Source organism: Petromyzon marinus, chromosome 5 (assembly GCF_048934315.1).
Source record: "Petromyzon marinus isolate PM22_M1 ecotype Great Lakes invasive population chromosome 5, UKy_Petmar_22M1.pri1.0, whole genome shotgun sequence".
In the NCBI taxonomy this organism is placed as follows: domain Eukaryota; kingdom Metazoa; phylum Chordata; class Hyperoartia; order Petromyzontiformes; family Petromyzontidae; genus Petromyzon; species Petromyzon marinus.
In genome coordinates, this window is record NC_133671.1 from 12364784 (window position 1) to 12384916 (window position 20133).

Genomic DNA, 20133 nt, shown 5'->3' on the forward strand with positions numbered 1-20133 from the left:
GAAGGCATTATTCCTGTCAGAGGAATAATTCCTTCATTGTCCTCATTGTCCGACAACGTCCTGGGTATGTAGTCTGCGTCGCTTAAGCATAGCCTAACTCGGCCTATCTTACTGACAAAAGAACAATTGGCCACTTCTGATGCCAGTTGTAATGGGTTCAACTGATTCGCAGATGTAGACTTGGAGGAAACACATTTATTCAGTTCCAACACATGGGATAACTTTCCCCTTAACAGAATAGCAACCTATGTTGGTGACCACCAGGCTAACTACACTAGTTACAACATAACTGTTACTACGGATCTGAACCAACAGCTTTGGCCCGTGTGACGTGGCCTGCTCCGCCCTGGGCCACGTCCACCTTCCAGAATCCTCGGGACGGATCTGGGTCCCAATCACGTGACCATCCCTAGCCCCCTCTTGGGGCCCCTTTGTCAACTTTACTGGTCACGTGTCCTCCCGGGTCAACCAGAGTGACATGGCCTCACATAACCTCATCTTTTGCCGGCACCCACACACCCTGTCCTGTAGGGTCGGCACTGCACGTAAAATGTGGTGCCATCTAGCGCTATTATTCAGCGCTCACCGGGCCCCTCTAGGGCTGGTACTACACCCACACAATTGTTATATTCGCGATGTCGCTCCACCGCATGCCGTGCCACTCGAGGGTCGGCACTGCACCCAGCATGTTGACATCCAGCGATGTCACTACATAAACATTTCAAACACTAGTTTATAAAATAACACTCAACTCTATAATAATATACTTTCCTCCATATAGATATTATTCATTCTCAGTATTTTAATGTCTGTAAGACCTTCAATAGCTCATTCTCTTCAAGCTGCACTTACAGCAAGTTCTGCTGAATAATAGCAATTGCAAGCACCTTTTTATTCCTTAAACATCACCTTAAATCAGTGCATAGTCTTGAAGGTCATGAAATTAAAAATAAAACGTATTGCCCGATAATTTAATATCCAGCAATGATGGTTTCTATATTCTGTTTAGACCTTCAGCAACCTCATTGTTTTTCCATCCCCCTGTCAGAGGAGTGTATTATAAACATGTTTAGCCAGTAAGATTAGAAGAGATCCTGCCGTGGTGTAAAGTTACTACACTGAATTTGTAACAGAGACCGAAGACCCGTTTCAGATAATCGCCATTCGCTGAAAGTAACCGTGGTCATCAAACGCAATTTGCTAGGTTCATAGCGCAGTGCATAAATAACTGCACCACCACTCCTACCAGAATTTATATTATGCAATATATTATAATTCTAACATAATACAAACAGCTCTGCGACATTTGGTACAAGGACACACTTGTTCACTGCAGCATAATTACCTTTCCTTTGGTATACAAATGTTCACGTACCAATTTATAACGAACATGTTTTGATAGACGGCATGCTTTCAGTCCACAAATAATGTACGGTAACTTGATTGAGGCTTTAACATTTGTGTATAAATTACTAAGCCCTTTAATTCAAAGCCAAAAGATGTCAGATGGAATTTTAATTAAATCCACACTTATTTGCCTTCATGAACATTCTTAAGTTGCTCTGGCACATGAAAGCAGTTTTGTTGAATCCAACAAATACCCAGATGAACAAGGGAAGCAGGTATAATCAACTTATACGTGAACGTTATTTTGACATTTTGTTCATAGTACATTTTAAGACGGTAATACTGTAGTTGACAAATGTTTTCAAATAAATATATTGGCTTTAAGTTCGAACAATAATGAATAAATGCAGGCAAAACTGACACATCATGTTGTAACTGATAAAACAATCATAATGATGGACACTGACTTTTGTTAATTCAATTATAGACATAGGCCTTCCCCATAGTGTGTTGGTCATGGGGTTTTGACCATACTTCATCACACTGGTCAGTGCGGGTCGGTGAAGGGTAGGCCCTGGACCATACTTCATCACACTGGTCAGTGCGGGTCGGTGAAGGGTAGGCCCTGGACCATACTTCATCACACTGGTCAGTGTGGGTCGGTGAAGGGTAGGCCCTGGACCATACTTCATCACACTGGTCAGTGCGGGTCGGTGAAGGGTAGGCCCTGGACCGGTTAAGATATCACTTGCTACTCATGTTAGCCATGGCTGGGGATCAAACTCTGGTCGCGTTGTTAATCGTAGTGTGCAAACCACTGCACCACAGCTCCTCCACTTCTTGTTACAATCAAGTAAATATTTAAATCTTGATTTAAAGCTTTCGTGACTGCAGGGATTCATATTCTTGGTTCTTTCGGTAAAGTCATGTAGAAGGGAAACAATAAAACAATAAAAAAAATATAAAACGTCGTGAGATTTTTTTGTTTTGTTTCCCTTCTACGTGACTTTACCGAAAGAACCAAGAATATAAATATTTAAACTTACTCTATACATGTTTTACTCATGTATGTACAACAGGGTGCCTTTGCTAGATGACCAGGAAACCTTTACACTTTCATAAATGTGAATTTAAAAAGGTATCAGCTGCCCAAGAAATTAAATTTAAGATGATTTTCTCTCAGTTGCCTGCTAAACATGTGCTCATTTTGAAATACAATAAGAGTACCTCTGCGTATTTTTTATAATAATTGCACCCTGCAGCAACCAATCTAAAATCATGACCCAACAGCAGCACACGCTCTCCAGAAACAATTTCAGATGCGAGTCATGATGCAAAGCAATACCATGTACCAATGCAATCACATTAGACTTGAGCATTCAGTATCATCATACTGAATGCTCAAGTACAATTTGTATTCTGCAAGGCGGGCATAGGTAACATAACGAAAGTTTATCTTTTGAATAATATATGAATACATGTTTTAAAATCGAGTTTGATTTATTTTACTCATCATGTGCATATCCAGTCATTTTATACTGAGTGCTTTGCTTTAAAAAAAGTATACAATTCCATCGTTTTATTTTTCAGAGCTTGTGTTTACACAGGGATGATGGGAGTCGGTGGATTAAAGTTGAGCATATGTACATCAAATCGTTTACGTGCTATTAAGAAGGGGCCATGTGCGTTAACCATCTTATAGAGAACCAAATGTGCACACTGGACGCATATATTTACCTGTCCAAAAATACGTATTCATATTAGACAGAATGTCAAATTACAGCATCGTAAAAGGAAAGCACTGTGATTGCTTGAGTAATTAAATAAGCAACTGCCTTTCTTATTTTAACATGTAATTTCTATCAACTTGGGTTTATGTATCCATGTTTTACAATTTAAGAATGCCTTTGTTATTCAATATGATAATGAATGCCATCATCATTTGCAGCCTTACACAAACCATTGCAGCTATGTGGATTAAATAATTAAATTATAAAGAATTGCGTTAATATTTCAAAATAATTGTAATAAAGTAAAACTTTCATTGAACCATCTTCTTTATTCATGCATTTCCTGACCTAGTGAATGCACCCTTTATTTGTCTTGTTTCAATGGAGTAACACAACTAATACACTACTATCTTAACCTAAAGGTTAAATATAATCATAAGTATGCGTCCAGTTAAATTGTGGCGGCATCACTAGCAGGTACCCTCAGGGAATTCAATAGCACCATATCTCATAGCCAGACTTAGTAAGACACAACAGACACTTCTCATGATCACTGTCGCTGAGTACAAGATTAAACAGTCCATAACTAATCAGCAGGCAAGAGCTGACTGTTCTTCTACTTTTGTATGGCTAATGTCGATGCAGAACAACAACTAAAATTTCACATCCAGGTGGTCAAGCCATATAACCTCATCAGGATCAGCGGAGTGTGTCGCTGTGATGTCTCCTTCATATTTGTAGATAAGCATTGCATCATATATCGAATAGTCTGTTCTGGATGCCCACGGTCGCACACTGGAGACTTTTTAATTTTAAATTTGTGCATGAGGTATCCGCATCTGCCATGGTTTGTGCGGATGTGAATTAGGGTAAACTATAAGCTTCGTGGAAGATCAAACTCAGGGTTCTTCTTCGTTAGGTCTTTCACAACGTGTTCATTTGTGAGTTATTTTGAACTCCATTCAGCTATCCAAGCTTCATCAGGGTTGAACTCGATTGAAGAGCTGACTGACATCACGAGATGGAAAATAAACGTGACATTTTATTTGTCCGTTTGGGCCGTGGTTTGAGTTATGTTGGCCACTTATGGGCACCATCTTTTTTACTCCAGTTGTGCAGGTTACTTGCATAGCCAAATACTTTTTAGAGAGAAATGCAACTTGTTGCTATACAGTAATGATCTATTTTTATTTCCAATAAAACAAGTGTCAAAATATTAACCATGGGATTTTTCAGGAGATTATCACTGTAAATGTCGGCTCCTATTAACACTGCCAACGTTGTATTATTATAAGTTAAAATACGTGAGAGCTTAGCTGACGATATTAATTTTCACTGTTTAATGCCTTTCCATCGTCTAATTAATTTGATTCGATATTCATAAGTATTTTATAGAATTGTATTGAAATGATATATGTGGCCAATGGTAGAGAAACCTTTCTTAACCTCGCTTGCTATTGTTTGACAAATAATGTTCGTGAACAATTTGTGTACATGTGATAAAGGGAACAGGTGTCTAAATCTTCACGGGTTTTTTTTAGACATGTTTTGCAAGAAAGAATGATTGAGGCATCATTCCATGATTAGGGAATTTCGTATCTGTACAAATGTATGAAAATAGACCTAAATTAAAAAAAAACTAATGTATTAAAAAAATATTAAAAATGAAAATAAAATCAAATCAAATAGGATTTTAGCCAGCTATCGAAAAAAGACGGTGGTCACTGCATGGCGCGCTTTCAGATGCACTTTCAGATGCACTTCAGCGGCGCCCGTCTGGAACGCTCTTCCTTCCGATATGATGAAGCCACTGGAGCTGTGCACTTTTAAATCTAGATTGAAAACTCGTTTCTTTAGAACTGCTTTTTTTTTGTTGCCCCCCCCCCCCCGCCTCTCCCCACCTCGGATTAACGCAGTTGGCTACGTATGGTGTGAAAGAAAACCAACACACATACACATTAGTACATTAAATTAGCACGATAAAAGCTCAATTTATTCAGAAATCAAATGAACAGGCCTCCCCCACACTGTGTAGGTCATGGAGCTAGCTCGCTCTGTTGGCAGGGCTAGCGTGATATATTTCCAGATAACAGAAATTCACAAACGTGTGAAAAATAGTTCTGGGACAATTAATCATTCAGTCGATTAATTAAGTGGATTCATCGACTAATTAAGCGGATTAATGGAGTGGAGTTGATCATACAAGACGTTTATCATTGATTGCTTCGACTCATTTGAGAATGGTGGCCACCCGTACGTCCACTATAAAGCAACACCAAGTGTGACGTGACTGATGTTGATGACGTCACACAGCCCCACCCAATCACTTCCAGTCTAGTGGTACATATAAGAATAGAAGTGAAAGTTTTTTCAAACTATTATTGTGTTATTTAATTTATCGAGTGATCGAACCAATAATTGGTGTAGTAATCGATTTATTAATATTTGTATAGAACCAGTCCTGCTATCTTAAATATGCATGCACACAATAAATACTACTAAAACTATCATACTACTTCTTATTTTACCAGGTAAGGTCCACTGAGCTATGTAGCTCTTTTTCAGAAGCGACCTAGCCACAATTGATAGCTTAACCAAGTGGATTATCATCACGTAGACATTTATATCAGCCAAATACTCTAAACACTTGTTGATTCTAAATGTGGAGGGAAAACCCGGAGGACCCAGAGAAAGATACATGCAACCACGGGGAGAACATGCAACCTCCAAATATTCAGGCATCAGGGTTTGGGATTGGGCCCACATACTCATGCATACAAGGCTAGGAGTTAACATCTCACCACAAAGTTTGTATTTCTGCAATAACCATATACATTACCTAAACATCTATTTATTATGTCTAACCGTGCTCGTTCAACTATAATTATCCTTTAACCTTTTTAATTGCAAACGGTGTGCATAAAATGACTTTGGTGGACTTTAATTTGCAATTAGTAGTTTTAATTAACTTGGTTTTATATTATTGGGAATATGTCACCAAGTCTGTTTGATGTTTAAAAGATATGCAGTAAATTTTCTGACGACAAATGAAATAATGCCATTAATGTACTGTGCAAGTAACAAGGTGTATCTATTAATTACATCTTTTAACGGATAATTGCCTCAATTAAGAAGCATACAATTGCTTCAATCATGTCGAGTGCAGAGGGAAAACACCTCAGTGGATGCCTTTTTTTATTCGATAATAATATATTCTACTTGAAAAATACACACTAATTTTTCAATTTCTGTATAACTAAAGGTAAACCCAATCATAAAGCAAAATTATCGTTATTAATATATTTTGTAGTTTCCAATTCTGCCTCACTCGGCTCTCCTAATAACAACATTTTTCAGCCACCTGTGCAGTTCCAGTTCCAGCTGTAAAGTTAACGATTAGACATCGAGCAATAACCTGAGCTATAAAGCTTTTTTGCCGAAGCAACTTGGCCACAAATGATAGCTCAACGATGGCTTGGCTTGTCATTTGGAAATATATAGCAGCCGAATACTCTAAATGCATGAATCTAAATGTGGAGGGAAAAAACGGAGGTCCCGGATTAAAATAAATATGACCACTCGAAGAGAACATGCAAACTCCAAATATACAGGCGTCAGGGTCGGGATCGAACCCACAACCTTCTGTATACCAGAAAAGGTAGTTAACATTTCGCCACCGTGACACCCGAGATATAAGATACTATTATGACTCATGAAGAATCATGCAAATGTAATGTGTTTTCAGTTAAATTGTCAGGAGCAGCAATTAACTCAATGAATAATAGAAATATAATAATATACTCCCTGTATTAACTCACTTCTATATGAAGGTTTCCTAATGAGTGGGGTCTCTGAAAGCAAAGAAAAGGCAATACACATTCCCCGCCAAACAAAAGCCCCTAATTTTTTGTGTGACTACCATAGGTTTATAGATCGAAAAAAAATCGATTTAAAAAATCAGAACATGTTCTATTGGTCATGGCGGTGGTTTGGCCATACTTCACACTGGTTAGCGTGCTATGGTAAAGGAGGATAATCCAGGACCGGTTTATATATTACTTGCTACTAATTTTAGCCGTGCCAGGAACTCAGGTTGCTGTTCACAGAGCAGTGCACTAACCGCAGTGCCACAAACCCCACCCCATCTCCTCCCACCCCCCTTGCCCTCTCTCAAAATGTTTAGTAATTTCTTAACTAAATTTACTCCAGCTTTACATCACTATACAATGTTTTTTTTTTCATTTAGGGTGTAATCTATTGATTACTGGTGGAAATTTTGTTTATATTGTCAATCCAATAACACCATTCTATGTCGCTGCTGTTTCCCCCACTGTGTCCTTACATCAGCATAAGGACAGAAAGCACTTCAGTTTTTCTGACTAAAAAAGACCATAATGCCATTTACAAGGAATGTGTGGTCAACCACATGCCAGTACATACAAGTGCGAGCATTATATTTGTAAAATATAAACTGATTTTTACATTTTGATTTAAAGCTTTCGTGACTGCAGGGATTCATATTATTGGTTCTTTCGGTAAAGTCACGTAGAAGGGAAACAATAAAATAATAAAAATATAAAACAATTAAAATATATATTATTTTATTGTTTCCCTTCTACGCGACTTTACCGAAAGAACCAATAATATGATTTTAAAACTTATTTTACAAAGTTATATTTTTATATATGCTAGCCAACGCATCAGGGTTACGTATTAGGTTATAAGGGAATATTAATTGATTTGACATGGATAGAAGTCTATTAAACATATATTTCTGATTAGCATTTATAGACTGTGAAAAAGTAATAGACTGAGAATAAATGTACGTATTTATCCAAGCATTCACAAACAAAGACCGAAATAAAATAAAAAACACTTGCAAAAATGTAACAGCCGCATTGAGAGTGAATGAATATTGTTTTATGAAATTACAATTTAAAAAATGGGAGTCAGACAAGGTGTAAGATGTCTGAACTTTGTATGAGATGAATAAAAGCATACATTTAATAAATGTTAACCATCTCAAATTTTCGACAATGTGATTATAACGTCCAATGAGGATGAACTGCCGGGAAATGTTAAAATAACTTAATAAAGAACGCTGCAAAGTTGGAATCAAGATTCATAGGAGCAAAATAAAAGTCACACACAAAAAGTTCGCTAATGGATCACGATCAGAGATATCAGTCGGAGGAAGACAACTAGAACACTCAGCAGAGCGTGGATGTATATGGGAGTCATTAAAGGGGGGACCAAGAGGAGAGAGCATGTTGGAGCACTTTTGGAAATCTGAACTTGATCGTGAAAAGGAACATGACCAAGTACCTGTGGAGGAGAGCGTGTCATCGGTCTGGATCACCTGCTATAATACATGGGTCATTAACATAGGCACTGATCAAGAGGATGGAACAATAGCCACACTATTGCACAAACAATCAATGGAGAGATACTTACAGGGGGGTTACACTGATAGACAGAAAGAACAACACATGGATGAGAGAACATACTGTATGCAGGTTTTTACGTTTTAAAAAAAGTAAGTGGGATTGGGCAGGATTCGCTGCAAGAAGGGATTGTTGGTGAGTGAGAATTTCTACTAAATGACAGCCCACTGAAAAAAAAAACACCCAAAATTATCCACTGCAGAGATAGAGCTATGAGATCAGCTCGAGTACATAATGCTTGGTCGATACTTACATCACAGGACTGTAAAGGATGGCAGCAACTTGGAGAGGCCTTCATCCAGCAGGAGATTGATAATGGATAATGATGATGGTGAAATGCAGCAGGCTGTAGTAACAGCAAGGTCACATGAACCAACCATGTACTAGGTATAATAATACAATATATATTCATAAAAAATATTAGATTGGTTCACACTAAATTGATTTCTCTATGACGATGGTACCTTGCAAGCCTATTGGCTATCAACAAAGATTTGTTAATGAAACCATCCATATATACAGACACAATTTCAACCGAGAGGATGGTTATAAACTCAGCAATCATTGGAAAGATGTCATCAACCACTATGGGTCATGCCTTGATTTGTGTTTTCTTGTCAAACTCCACCGTCAGCAGTGTGGGTATATGGAGAGAGGTGCAAATGATTGCCTGGCTGCCCTTTTGATTGATGTAGACCCACTGCGTTGGCAGTGCTTTCTCCGACATTAACATGAGCTGCCCCGCCCATGCTACTGACACACTTGGGCTACGCCCATCTCTAAACCTTTATAAACAGTTTGACTTTAGAGGCTAACCCCCCTTTTCCTGATGACGATTGCTTGTGTTGCAATAGAAACGTCGTGGTTTTTGTTTTTATTTATATTTTTTATTTTATTTTTATTATATTTAAATTACTGAAAAAACCAATAATACGTCTACATTATGGACTGCCAGTACACTCAAACAGTTTAATAACCATTGCTACCGTCTACATCATAGACTGCCAGTACACTCACCCAGCTTAATAACTATTGCTACAGTCTACATTATAGACTGCCAGTACACTCACTCCAATTAAAAACCAGGCGACAGTCTACATTAGTGTTTTTTGTTGTTTATTTTTATTATTAAAATTTGTATTCACTTTATTTTTTAATATTATTTTTCTATCTACGTGACTTCACCTAAAGAACCAAGAATATGAATTCCTGCAGTCACGAAAGTTTTTTTTTTAAGTCAAAATTTAAGGACGATTCGTTGCACTTATCTTGAAAGTAGTACTTATATATAACAAATTTATAATTGCAATAGGTTTTTTTTATTGTTTAAGTCCTAAATCAATGTAAGGCTCTTGACATAATATTCGTCAGACTTGGAATACCTGTCCAGTAGTCTCTTGTGTTTCACTGTGCTGACAGGAATTGATATGCTGTATAGCTGGCACTAATTATTAATATTCTATGTAATTTTACAAAAAAAGGTTTACTGTATTTTGTATTTGTGTCACTTGATAAAATATATATTTTCTGACATTCAAATCTGTCATTTTCTCTTTCAGATATATCGAATGTGGGCACCATTTATTTAGATAATGCTCATCTTTCATCATCCTTTCTGCATCTCCCTGTCAAGCTAACCTTCAAAAACATCAAATCTGCTTTCTTTCTACAGAACAATAGACAGGGCAATGAAGGAAATGCCAGCCTACAAATGCACACTCAACACATTCTCATTGTTGGCTCCACCAGTGGTGATCCTGGGGTGAATGTCAGCTATGGTCCGTATTCACAAGGCCAAACATTTCACAGAAACCCACTGTCACTTCCAAATACTTTCCAGCAAGCATACCGTGCCTTGAGAGACACCTGGAGTCTGCAAGCTTTGGTCACTGAGGAAGATGTTTTTTCAGACTGGCCAACGGTACAGGTCCTGTTCTATATCTCTGGCAAAGACTGGGGTGACCGACAGGTACATGGCCTGCCATGTGTTCAGATGTATGCGGTCTATAAAATCCAAAAGATCAGGACTTCTTGTAAATTGCAAGGCGAACTCAGCATGTGCTTGGCTAAGGTGATTATGCCTCTCATGTGGTTCGAAAAAGAAACCCAACATTCTGGTAACACAAGTGGGAAAAGCACCAACGAAAGGCTACCTGTCAAAATAGAAGTTAATTTGTATGCCACCATGGAGCATACTGAAGGCCATGATACTTGTGAACGTGACGATCGTGTGAATGAAAATGTTTTTTTAATGCCACATAAAGTCAACGAAGATTATTTTAAGCAGCACTTTGAAATGATTGGGAGGGTTTTCTTGCACCCGCCTGATGACCCCTCTCCACTTGAAGAAATAAGGCTCAATGACCGGGTCGTGATTTACCTACCCAGCATACCCGCAAATCCCCAGGATGTTCTCAGCATTCCCCTGGGACTTCTACACAACTACACAGTAGAGCATCTCACTATCAGGTATGATGGCACAATACATCACCACAAGCTGATTCCACACATCCAAAAAAATGGGACTTGATTAATCATTGCCGCCTTTTTAACACGGACATTAACCAGTAAGTAATTACTTGTGTCCTGGTTATACTTTTTAAAATCCAAAATCCATGGTGTTGTCCGAATTGTTGCTCATCACTGAGGCGTTTAGTGTTTGTATTCAGGCTAAAAATGAAAGTTTTACCTGAATTATAATTAATATAAAATATAGATATTCGTTAATGTGTGATCTTCTTTGTTTCAATTATTTTTTTGTTGACATTTCATTCCATGAGTTTGTATTGTGTAAATAGGAAAAATATAGGTATTGTGCAATTGTACAGGCAAACTCCACCCATTGATTTGCAATCTACCCATGCAGGCAACTCCAGCTAGATTGGTTAAGAGTGGCCGAATAACAATCGTAATAATGCCCTTCCTTTATCCAGGAAAACCTCGCAGACTCCTTTCAGGAGGGTCCTATATGGGGATGTTTGACCAATTGCCATATTAAGTAAGACTGAAGTCTCTATTCTTCCTCACAGTCATCTTGCTCAGGTGCCCCAGCCAGAACAGCTCACTTAACAAAAGCAAGATGAATTATGACCAGTATGGAGGAACAGTAAGCCAAAAATACCCTCTAGAGGGGATCTCTAGGGCTCCCTCTTGCTAGTGGAGGTGCTTCTATCAGCAGAAGCATGAGACAGAAATTTTAGGGCAGGCTTCACCTTTGGGGTTTTTTTTACTATATTATGTTGCAAAAACTAAAGAAATTGAAGCACTACTGGAAGAGAATAATGTGCACTTTTTGTGTTCATACAAGAACTGTACGGGGAATTATTTTTGGTAATGAAGAATGGAGAATTTCCACTATTAAATCCATGCCTGCCTTTCCCATCGTGAAGTTTGTGGCTATTTCCCAAGAGGGATATTGTCCTCAATGATGCTATCAATCTTATATGGCCTCATTCCAACTACACCGCTTTAAATACTGTGTAAGTATTAAGAAGTAAAAGTTTGTTCTTCATTTTTTTATGGTTTTTATTTTAACTATTTATAAATAGCCTGTAGAATTCCACAGCCTAGAGACACCTACAGAATTGCAGATGTATTATTAATTTGATTATATTCATCCTGTTACACACACAGCAGTATTTAATGGCTTGAGAATGCATCAGAACTAGCTTTGTTAAATATGCAGTAAACAGCAGCAAAAGAGTAAACCTTCCTACTGAGTGAAATACTAAAATGTGCCTATTTGGACAGAAAGTTATCGAGCATTAATCTACGATCAGAAATACAATGCAAATATGATTAGCTTGAGGCGTTTACAATTTATTTATCCAGAACATGTGCACAGAATTTAGCAGTGTTTACACAAAGATATGTGTTCAATTATCTGAGGCAACAAAAAAATTATTATAAAATACATGAATCACGATACCTTCGACAGCAGAATCTTTTGCAAATGCTCTTGGACAACTGTGGCAGATTCTGGTGAAATAAAATACATGTTTTTGGATTCTATACGGCTAGCACTTGTCACCCTATTCATCCAACCAAACCAGACCACCATTGAGATGTGTGTGTGTGCACAAGGAGAATGTTTGATAAGCGGGGATCTCGAATTCAATAACATGCATAATGAAAGTATCCTGTACATGATGAAGAAGCACTGTAGCCTGAGAAACACCATCTTCAATTTCTACCTTTTAAAATATCAGCATACATCACCTTTAAAACTGAATTGTCATGGTTTTATATATATACAGTATAATATGACAACATAAGTTTGTGCACGATGCCAATTTAACGTCAAGCACTTGCGTTTTAAGACTCGGTAAGTGTTTTTAAAGGTGTCTACAATGGAGTGTTTTTTTGGGGGGTGGGGATACCCATGTGACTATAAGCATGTACATGTCTACAGCGACATTTGTCTCCCCGTTCTCCTGTGACACACCGTTCTCCGACTCCCCCCCCCGCCACCCTCTCTGCTGCCCCTCGTGGCATGATTTAAATGGCTGTACTAACCACCTTGCGAATACGCCGCTGTGCAGAAACACACGGGACACCACAACGCGCAGGCTCACCACATTAACGTGCTGCGGCGAACACGCACGCGCGGGCAAAATACACGCTCGTGCAGAAACACAGGACACCATAACACACAGGCTCACCACACCATGCACCCCCCCCCCCCCCTCCGTACTCACAGAGACAACGCGACACGGTTTAATGTCTACTGGCGATTTATTCTTCGATTAATTAAGCCACCCTACCTGTGTCAGTGTGGACCAGCGGGGCAGATCTAACCGATCTCTCTACGGTCTAGGGCCCAATTTGTCCCGTCTCTCCCTACTCAGTCTCTTTAACGGATACTCCCTCTTAGACTTACCTCTCCTCTCCGTCCTTACGCTCCGATCTCGAGGTATAGGAAGTCGCGGAAAAGGCGAGGCTGCACGTGGCTTTTGCTGGGGGCTCGACTTGGCTGCTCTGCGACCCATCTCACGGACGTTCGAGTAGCAGGGGACGATCACACCTCGGTCCCTCACTCCAAAAGACCCCGGCAAAAGAGGGCTTGCTTCTCATTTTCGACCCTTTTTATTCCCCTACTTCAAAGCCCACGTGCAGCCGATCCGCTGGCCTCTCATCCAATCAGGAGCCTCGGATTTCCCGCTCTCTGCCAATCAGATCAGCCCTCTTCTCCGACGCCCGCCCTCTATTGTTTAACCAAGTGCACGGCATGCAGGACCTCCTGTACCGCCCCACCCCCCACCTGCCTGCCAATCCGCGTGTGTTTTGGGTGTTTCCTCATTGTGGTTCTCAGTGAGTTCGCTGTGGCCATACAATTTTAGGTTAATCCACGGCGCCGCAGTGTCATTCGGCCTGGGGGGGGTCTGCCAATTCCCTGGCCCTGAGAAACCGTGGAGCACCCCCACGAGGGGGGCTCTCGGGTAAAAACTCAGGGGCAGGTGACCCCCCCCCCCCACGAGGCCCTACGTGAGTGCATGTGTGTGTTCATGTGGAGCGTGGTGGGGGAAGTGCTGTGACGGCAGCCGGGTGGCTTCTCTGCTGCAGCACCCCCGCCGCAGGCATGGCTCCCACGGAGCGGCTTTGCTGTCATGGCACCACATAGCCCCCTGAGGTGCCAGTCCCCGTCCCGGGATGACTGGAGCACCTCGCCTGGGTTGCCCCCACGAGGTAGCATCGCCGGGGTCCGCGAGACTCGCCCAGCCCTCGTGGCCGGCCTCGGGGGTGGTGGCTCCGTCTCCCGGGGTTCCGGCGGCGGTTTCCTCCTCCACTCCAACGGTTCTCCTCGGCCCTCGGCACCTGCGGGCTGGGGGACGAACTCAGAGGCGGCAGGGTTTAAGGGGCGTCGTCCCCGTCCCCGCCGGCCCGGGCCAGGACCCCTCGGCCCGGGCCTATGGACGTAATTATATATATAATATATGTATAAGCAGGTGAGAATATTATTGTGTTATTTTATTTTATCAATTTATTATTTTATTCTCATTCTACGTGACTTTACCGAAAGAACCAAAGAAGATATAAGCAGCCTATTAATGCAATTAATTTTAAGCAGTCGCCAGGAATGTTCAGCCAACATGCAGCCTCAGTGGCACAGTGGTAAGTGCGAAGCACATCAGTTGCAAAGCTGTGAATTCAAATCCCAGTCGGGGTTCAACTCAGCACTTCATCCCTCGCCAGGCTCCAATAAAACACACACAGCTTGGTGGGAAGATAGACTCACTTCCCCTTCCTCACCTCACACCATAGGAATGTGGAATTTCCAATGCTGTAGCTGGGCTGTGAACGGGAGATAAGCCATGTCCTCCACTCCCTTCACTTGAATTATAAAACAAAAACACAGCACATAGCAGATGAAAGGAACAAAAGATACAATTAATCACATAATGCAGTGTTGTGCGCATACCTTTTGGTTGGTATTTTTAATTTGGACTATTTACAATTCATAAGCACAAAGCAGACCACCACCACGAGCATATTTTTCCACCTCTTCCAAGCATACAATACCAGGATAATTAGTTTAGTAGCCTTCTGTTTATAGATAGCCATCCTATTTATGAGTGGTGGAAGAGGTTGATAAATAGCTATTTAACCTCGAACCATACCCTAAAATGAGCGCCTATTGAATATTAATTCGGGGAACGGTCAATCAGCCTGGGCACAGCTGTATCACACTGATGAATCTGAATAGATCAAAAAAATAATCTGGTTCACGGTTGCATCTCTGCACCTGACCCATCCTAACCATCCTTAAGCACACCAGCTGCTTTTGAATGGATCTGAGAGATTCATTCTCCATTTGTTGCCTAATACATGTGTTTTTAATGGCATATACATTTCATAGGTGACGTTTGTTATTCTCATGTATAATGCATATTTTTGCAATGTTAATTTATATTGATTTGAGTACAAAAAACGTTGGCATCCTCATCAGCCATCATCTATGAATGGATGAAGGCCTCCCCAGCTGTCGCCATCTCAAATCTGATTTTATTGCTCAATCTCCACAGGAGGCGTCCCCTCTCCACAGTAGCCAATCCTTCTATTGGCAACATCTTTGCTGTTATTCTCAACCACCAGCCATCGTCCCTTGTGTTGAGGTGTCCTACCCAAGCTCACTTCCTTTCCTTAATCGGTAATATGATGCCTCTAACGTACATATGTTCGATAATGCATGTGTTTTCTTAGCGTTTCTCAGTGTAATTACAAGCATAAGCATCACTCTATATGTCTGTGCATGTTTAAAGCTTTTGTTCCATATCCTTTGTCAACGTCCGTACGTTTTGATCCAGTATCATAGCAGATAACATAAACGAATGAAAATGTCTACTCAACGCACATTTGTACTTTGCTTTTCATTGAACATGTTCGAATTACAAAAGCACTCAAAACTACTTTCATCCGACTCTTCATTTAACCATTTTCATCTCAGTATGCTTAAATAACTGCCCTAGGCAAAATACTCTGTTTAAAAGTTGTCCTTTCAACATTTATCTTCAATTCTTAAGTAAACTTTTTATATGCGTGGCTTTTGTGTTGCTCACATTTATCTTGAGCCCTGCTTTGCAGCCTTCTTCATGATTTCGTTTTTACATTTCCCACAGTGGGAAGCTATAATTACAATGGTGTCAGTCAATCTAAGATGGTTAATATTTTCTCCATTTTTATTGATACCTTTGTTTCAAATTAATTTTCAGAAATCATCTTCTAATGTCATTGTGAATAATACCTCCTTATGTGACTCCCTTTCTCATAATATGTTTTGGTACTTTTCATATATTTTTGATATACATTCATTTTTACAAGAGTATACTCGATTATAAATGCAGCATGTCTTGAATGTCTCACATTAATAGAGCAAAACGATATTCCTGTTTGTTGTTAAATAAGTATAAGTTATTCAGCTATATTTTCCAGATACTGCATATTTCAGGTATGTCATTGTACACAGTAAGACATCGCTATCTATCCACAAAAAATAACTGCTAAAGCCCACTCTCAATGCACAAAGCACATGTTTTGCACACTCATTGAATCAATTCATACTTTTGAGCCAATACAACCTGGTTTTATTTGTGCTGCAAGTTGTCAGCACTATCAAAAATAAAATCGTTATCAGTTACTGTTTAATTAAAGCAGTTTACACGATATATTGTTTTCGCAGTTTAACAAACTTCTCTGAATAATGGCCTATTCAAAAGGCACTTATTTCACACATCTTATATAAACATAATCGCTCTCAGTTTAGTGTAAAAAAATAAATTGTAATAACACCATATGTTGAAATAATTTAAATCTGCATTTAGAAATATCAAGCACTTGTAATGTGTTTCTCTTGAAGTTATTTAATATGCTGTAAATAATGCAATTATTTGTAAAATACGTATGTATTATCCAACACACTATCACTATCCATAATATTCACCTCCTGACTTGCAGACACATTCAAACGTTCCCATAGTGTATGATCACATGACTCGCAACTGGTATGGGATCAAAGAAGCTCAAAATTACATTGAGATACAGACAAAATGAATACATGGATCAGGAAACAAAACAAATCAGAGACATATAAAAACACAAAACACCTCATCGGCTTGAGCAGGACACATCAATAGCTGTAATGATGAGCTTGGAATGAGACTGGTAATGGAATGGCAGCCAAAGGCTAGAACCCTGTAGAGATGGAGTGCTGAGATCAGTTCTCCCAGTACAGGAGTGAGATTGATGGTGGCAGCACTGGCCCATTAGGGATGGTGGCAGCATAGGGAGGCCTTCATCCAGCAGTGGATATAAAATGGCTGGCTGATGATGATGGAGCAGTGACATTTCCCTTTATTTGTGATATGGTGACGTGTATGTCCAGTGCAGGATGTATAAGCCAATTGACAGTGTATTACAAAAGCAGCGGTTAAATATTGTGCTAAATAAACAACTCATGAGCAAATCTCTACATATATTGACCTCACCAGTGTAAAGGAGTATAGTAAAAGTATCACTTTTACCTACATAGAAGGCCTTCATCCAGCAGTGGATTGACAACGGTACGTCATAATTACGAAGTAATTTAGTAGCTGATGTGTACGTGAAATAAATAATGTACTATCTATGTTGTATGTAAAAATCAAGTCTAATTATACGTGAAAATACTGTACAAATTAGTAGGTGGAGGTTATGAAAATGAACAGAAATACAATAATCATAATGCACATGTTTGATTAACCTCCATTAAAACATGCGTGCACCAATGCATATACATATTTCTGCCTGTAACAACATTAATTATTTTAAAATTTGTAAGCACTATCATAAAGAGATATGTATAGATGTGTTTGTCATCGCAAACAATAACAATGGAATTTCATTGTTGGAAACAGGATAATTCCGCAGTGTATTCTGTGTTTTATGTTTCTTATGTTTTGAAAGCAATTAAATTGGTCAAACGATAATGTAACCTTACTGTCTGCAGTCACGCATTACTCACATGTTAAGTGGTTTAATGCTTTTACCATCTCTGACATGGCATATGAATAGCCTACCTACAAAATTGGATTGATAATACATCTGCAAAGAACATTACTTGCAGTCACCCGACCACCAGTTCAAGCACTTTTGAAATCCTTAAGATCAAGGATCAAAATACGAGCACTTTAATCTCACACAAAGTAAGATAATGACATGTATCCACAACATTTCCAACAGCATCAATTTGGAGTCCATATTTCCTGTTTGCGGATCACAATGATAAATGTAAAAAAAAATACTAATTGGGCACACTTAATAGGATTTCACAAGTACTTTTTCTTACAGCCGAAGGCACCGTTTAAAAACAAATCAAGATCATTGTAGATGCTTGGTGAAGAAAGCACAGTGTGTTTCGATTGTTTGATACCTCTATTTATGTCATACATTCAACATTAAAGTCTGGGTACTGACACCTCTTCCAAGATGGCCGCCTGGCCAGCGTGTAAGAGTCAGAAAAATTGCCTCTGCATGGGGCTCTCTGTCGCTCTCTCTAATGGAGGCCTTACCGCCAGCAGTGGTGTGAGCAAGACATTGCAGGGCTGCACCTTTAACCATTCAACCACAAACATCTGAAGATAACAGCTCGACACAACACTTGAAACGGAGGGGTGGGTGGACATATTATACACTAACTTTCCTGGCACCCCCTGAAAATTGGCAAGGCCGCTGTCTAGGGCTGTCCACATAGGAGGAAATGGTTGCTCTGGTAACCTATAAGTATGTCATATCATAATTTAGACGATAATAACGTCCACTCCACTGCCAAGTTATTCTACTTTACAAATACTTTACTCTATCCATAATATACACTATCCATAATATAGTGGATATTATGGATAGTGTATCTTATTTGGCTTGGTTTGTTAACATTATGTAACATGTCACTTGCCATCCAGGTAGACCACGGAGGAGGTGTCTGCATATTTTCACCACCAGTAAAAATACTTAAAGCAACAGGGTAACTACATTCAAACATGTTTAATTTGGTTATGAGAAACACATGCATTGCTATTGTACCATCAGCAGTAGTGAAAACCATAGTTAATCCACTGCTATATAAAGGCCTCCTAACATCACCATCACCCAGTTGTGGTAACTCGACAAATCTATCGTGAAATTCTACTCTGCTGATGAGACACTTCATGTCAAACCCGGCCCAGAGTTTGCTTGTCTTGAATCAATGCTGCTAACATGATGTGCTTTCCAGAAGTCCGTGCAGCTAATTGGTTATGTTATAAATACTAAACAAAAATTACGTGGAGAGACGGATATAGGAAGAAGACATATTGTCTGCTTATTTATTTTTACTGCAATGATATGAACTGTTCTTCTGTGATAGACCATGTTGTCAAATTCAATTCGTGTTTTCCTTTTCTGCTCACCGACTGTTTCAATTCATTTCTCTCCGATCTGTCTCCAGTTTCAAAAGATTTTGACTTCCCAAACAGTCCCATGTGTTGTATGTAGCAAGTCAAATCCAGAAGACGTCCCGTTTGTACCCAGTGACGCTTGGCCACCCTTTGCCTCTTCACCTACCCAGCTAGGCTCACGGCCAATGCAACCACAACTGCAATTTACTGGGGGCGCTGTCTGTGCTAGACAAAATTTGCATTCCAACCTCAAAGAAAAAAATAGGTTTTATATACAGAAACAAAAATTGTATTCCCATTCGATTGCACTTGCAAATTGTTGAAGCTATCATTCTACCACATATATTGACTGCTATGACACTGCTAACAGATAAGCTACTAATAAAAGACTAAACAAACTAAACCCCCTTCATTATTCTATTCTTCGATTTGCACTGGATGTACAATACAGAACCCACCATTGTAACCTCTACTTAAAATCCAACCTCTCATCACTTGATGCAAGACTAAATTTACATTGGGCCCTGTTCATCCATGAAATCCTTATTGGCAAATCTGCGCTATACTAATTTATTAACTCCGCGATCAAACCCAAGAAACCAAATACATCCATCTAATTGCCTTTTAATTATTTGAAGAACGAGAATTGTAAAAGGTGATAAAGTCTTTGCCATTGCAGAACCAAAGTTTTGGAACAACCTTGTT

At 39.4% G+C, this 20133-nt stretch overlaps 1 protein-coding gene across 5 annotated transcripts in view; it reads left to right on the plus strand.

Moving 5' to 3' along the window:
* Window positions 1-20133, plus strand: part of LOC116939056 (transmembrane protein 132D-like) — a 229964-nt gene that overhangs the window by 106255 nt on the left and 103576 nt on the right. For 4 of the 5 annotated variants that reach the window (XM_032946940.2, XM_032946941.2, XM_032946943.2 and 1 more), the window contains one exon: window positions 10081-10990. The exons of the other annotated variant lie outside the window; for it this stretch is intronic. In XM_032946940.2, coding sequence (XP_032802831.2) covers window positions 10081-10990 — 910 coding nt within the window. The remainder of the gene's footprint in view (window positions 1-10080; window positions 10991-20133) is intronic. 5 annotated transcript variants of the gene reach the window in all.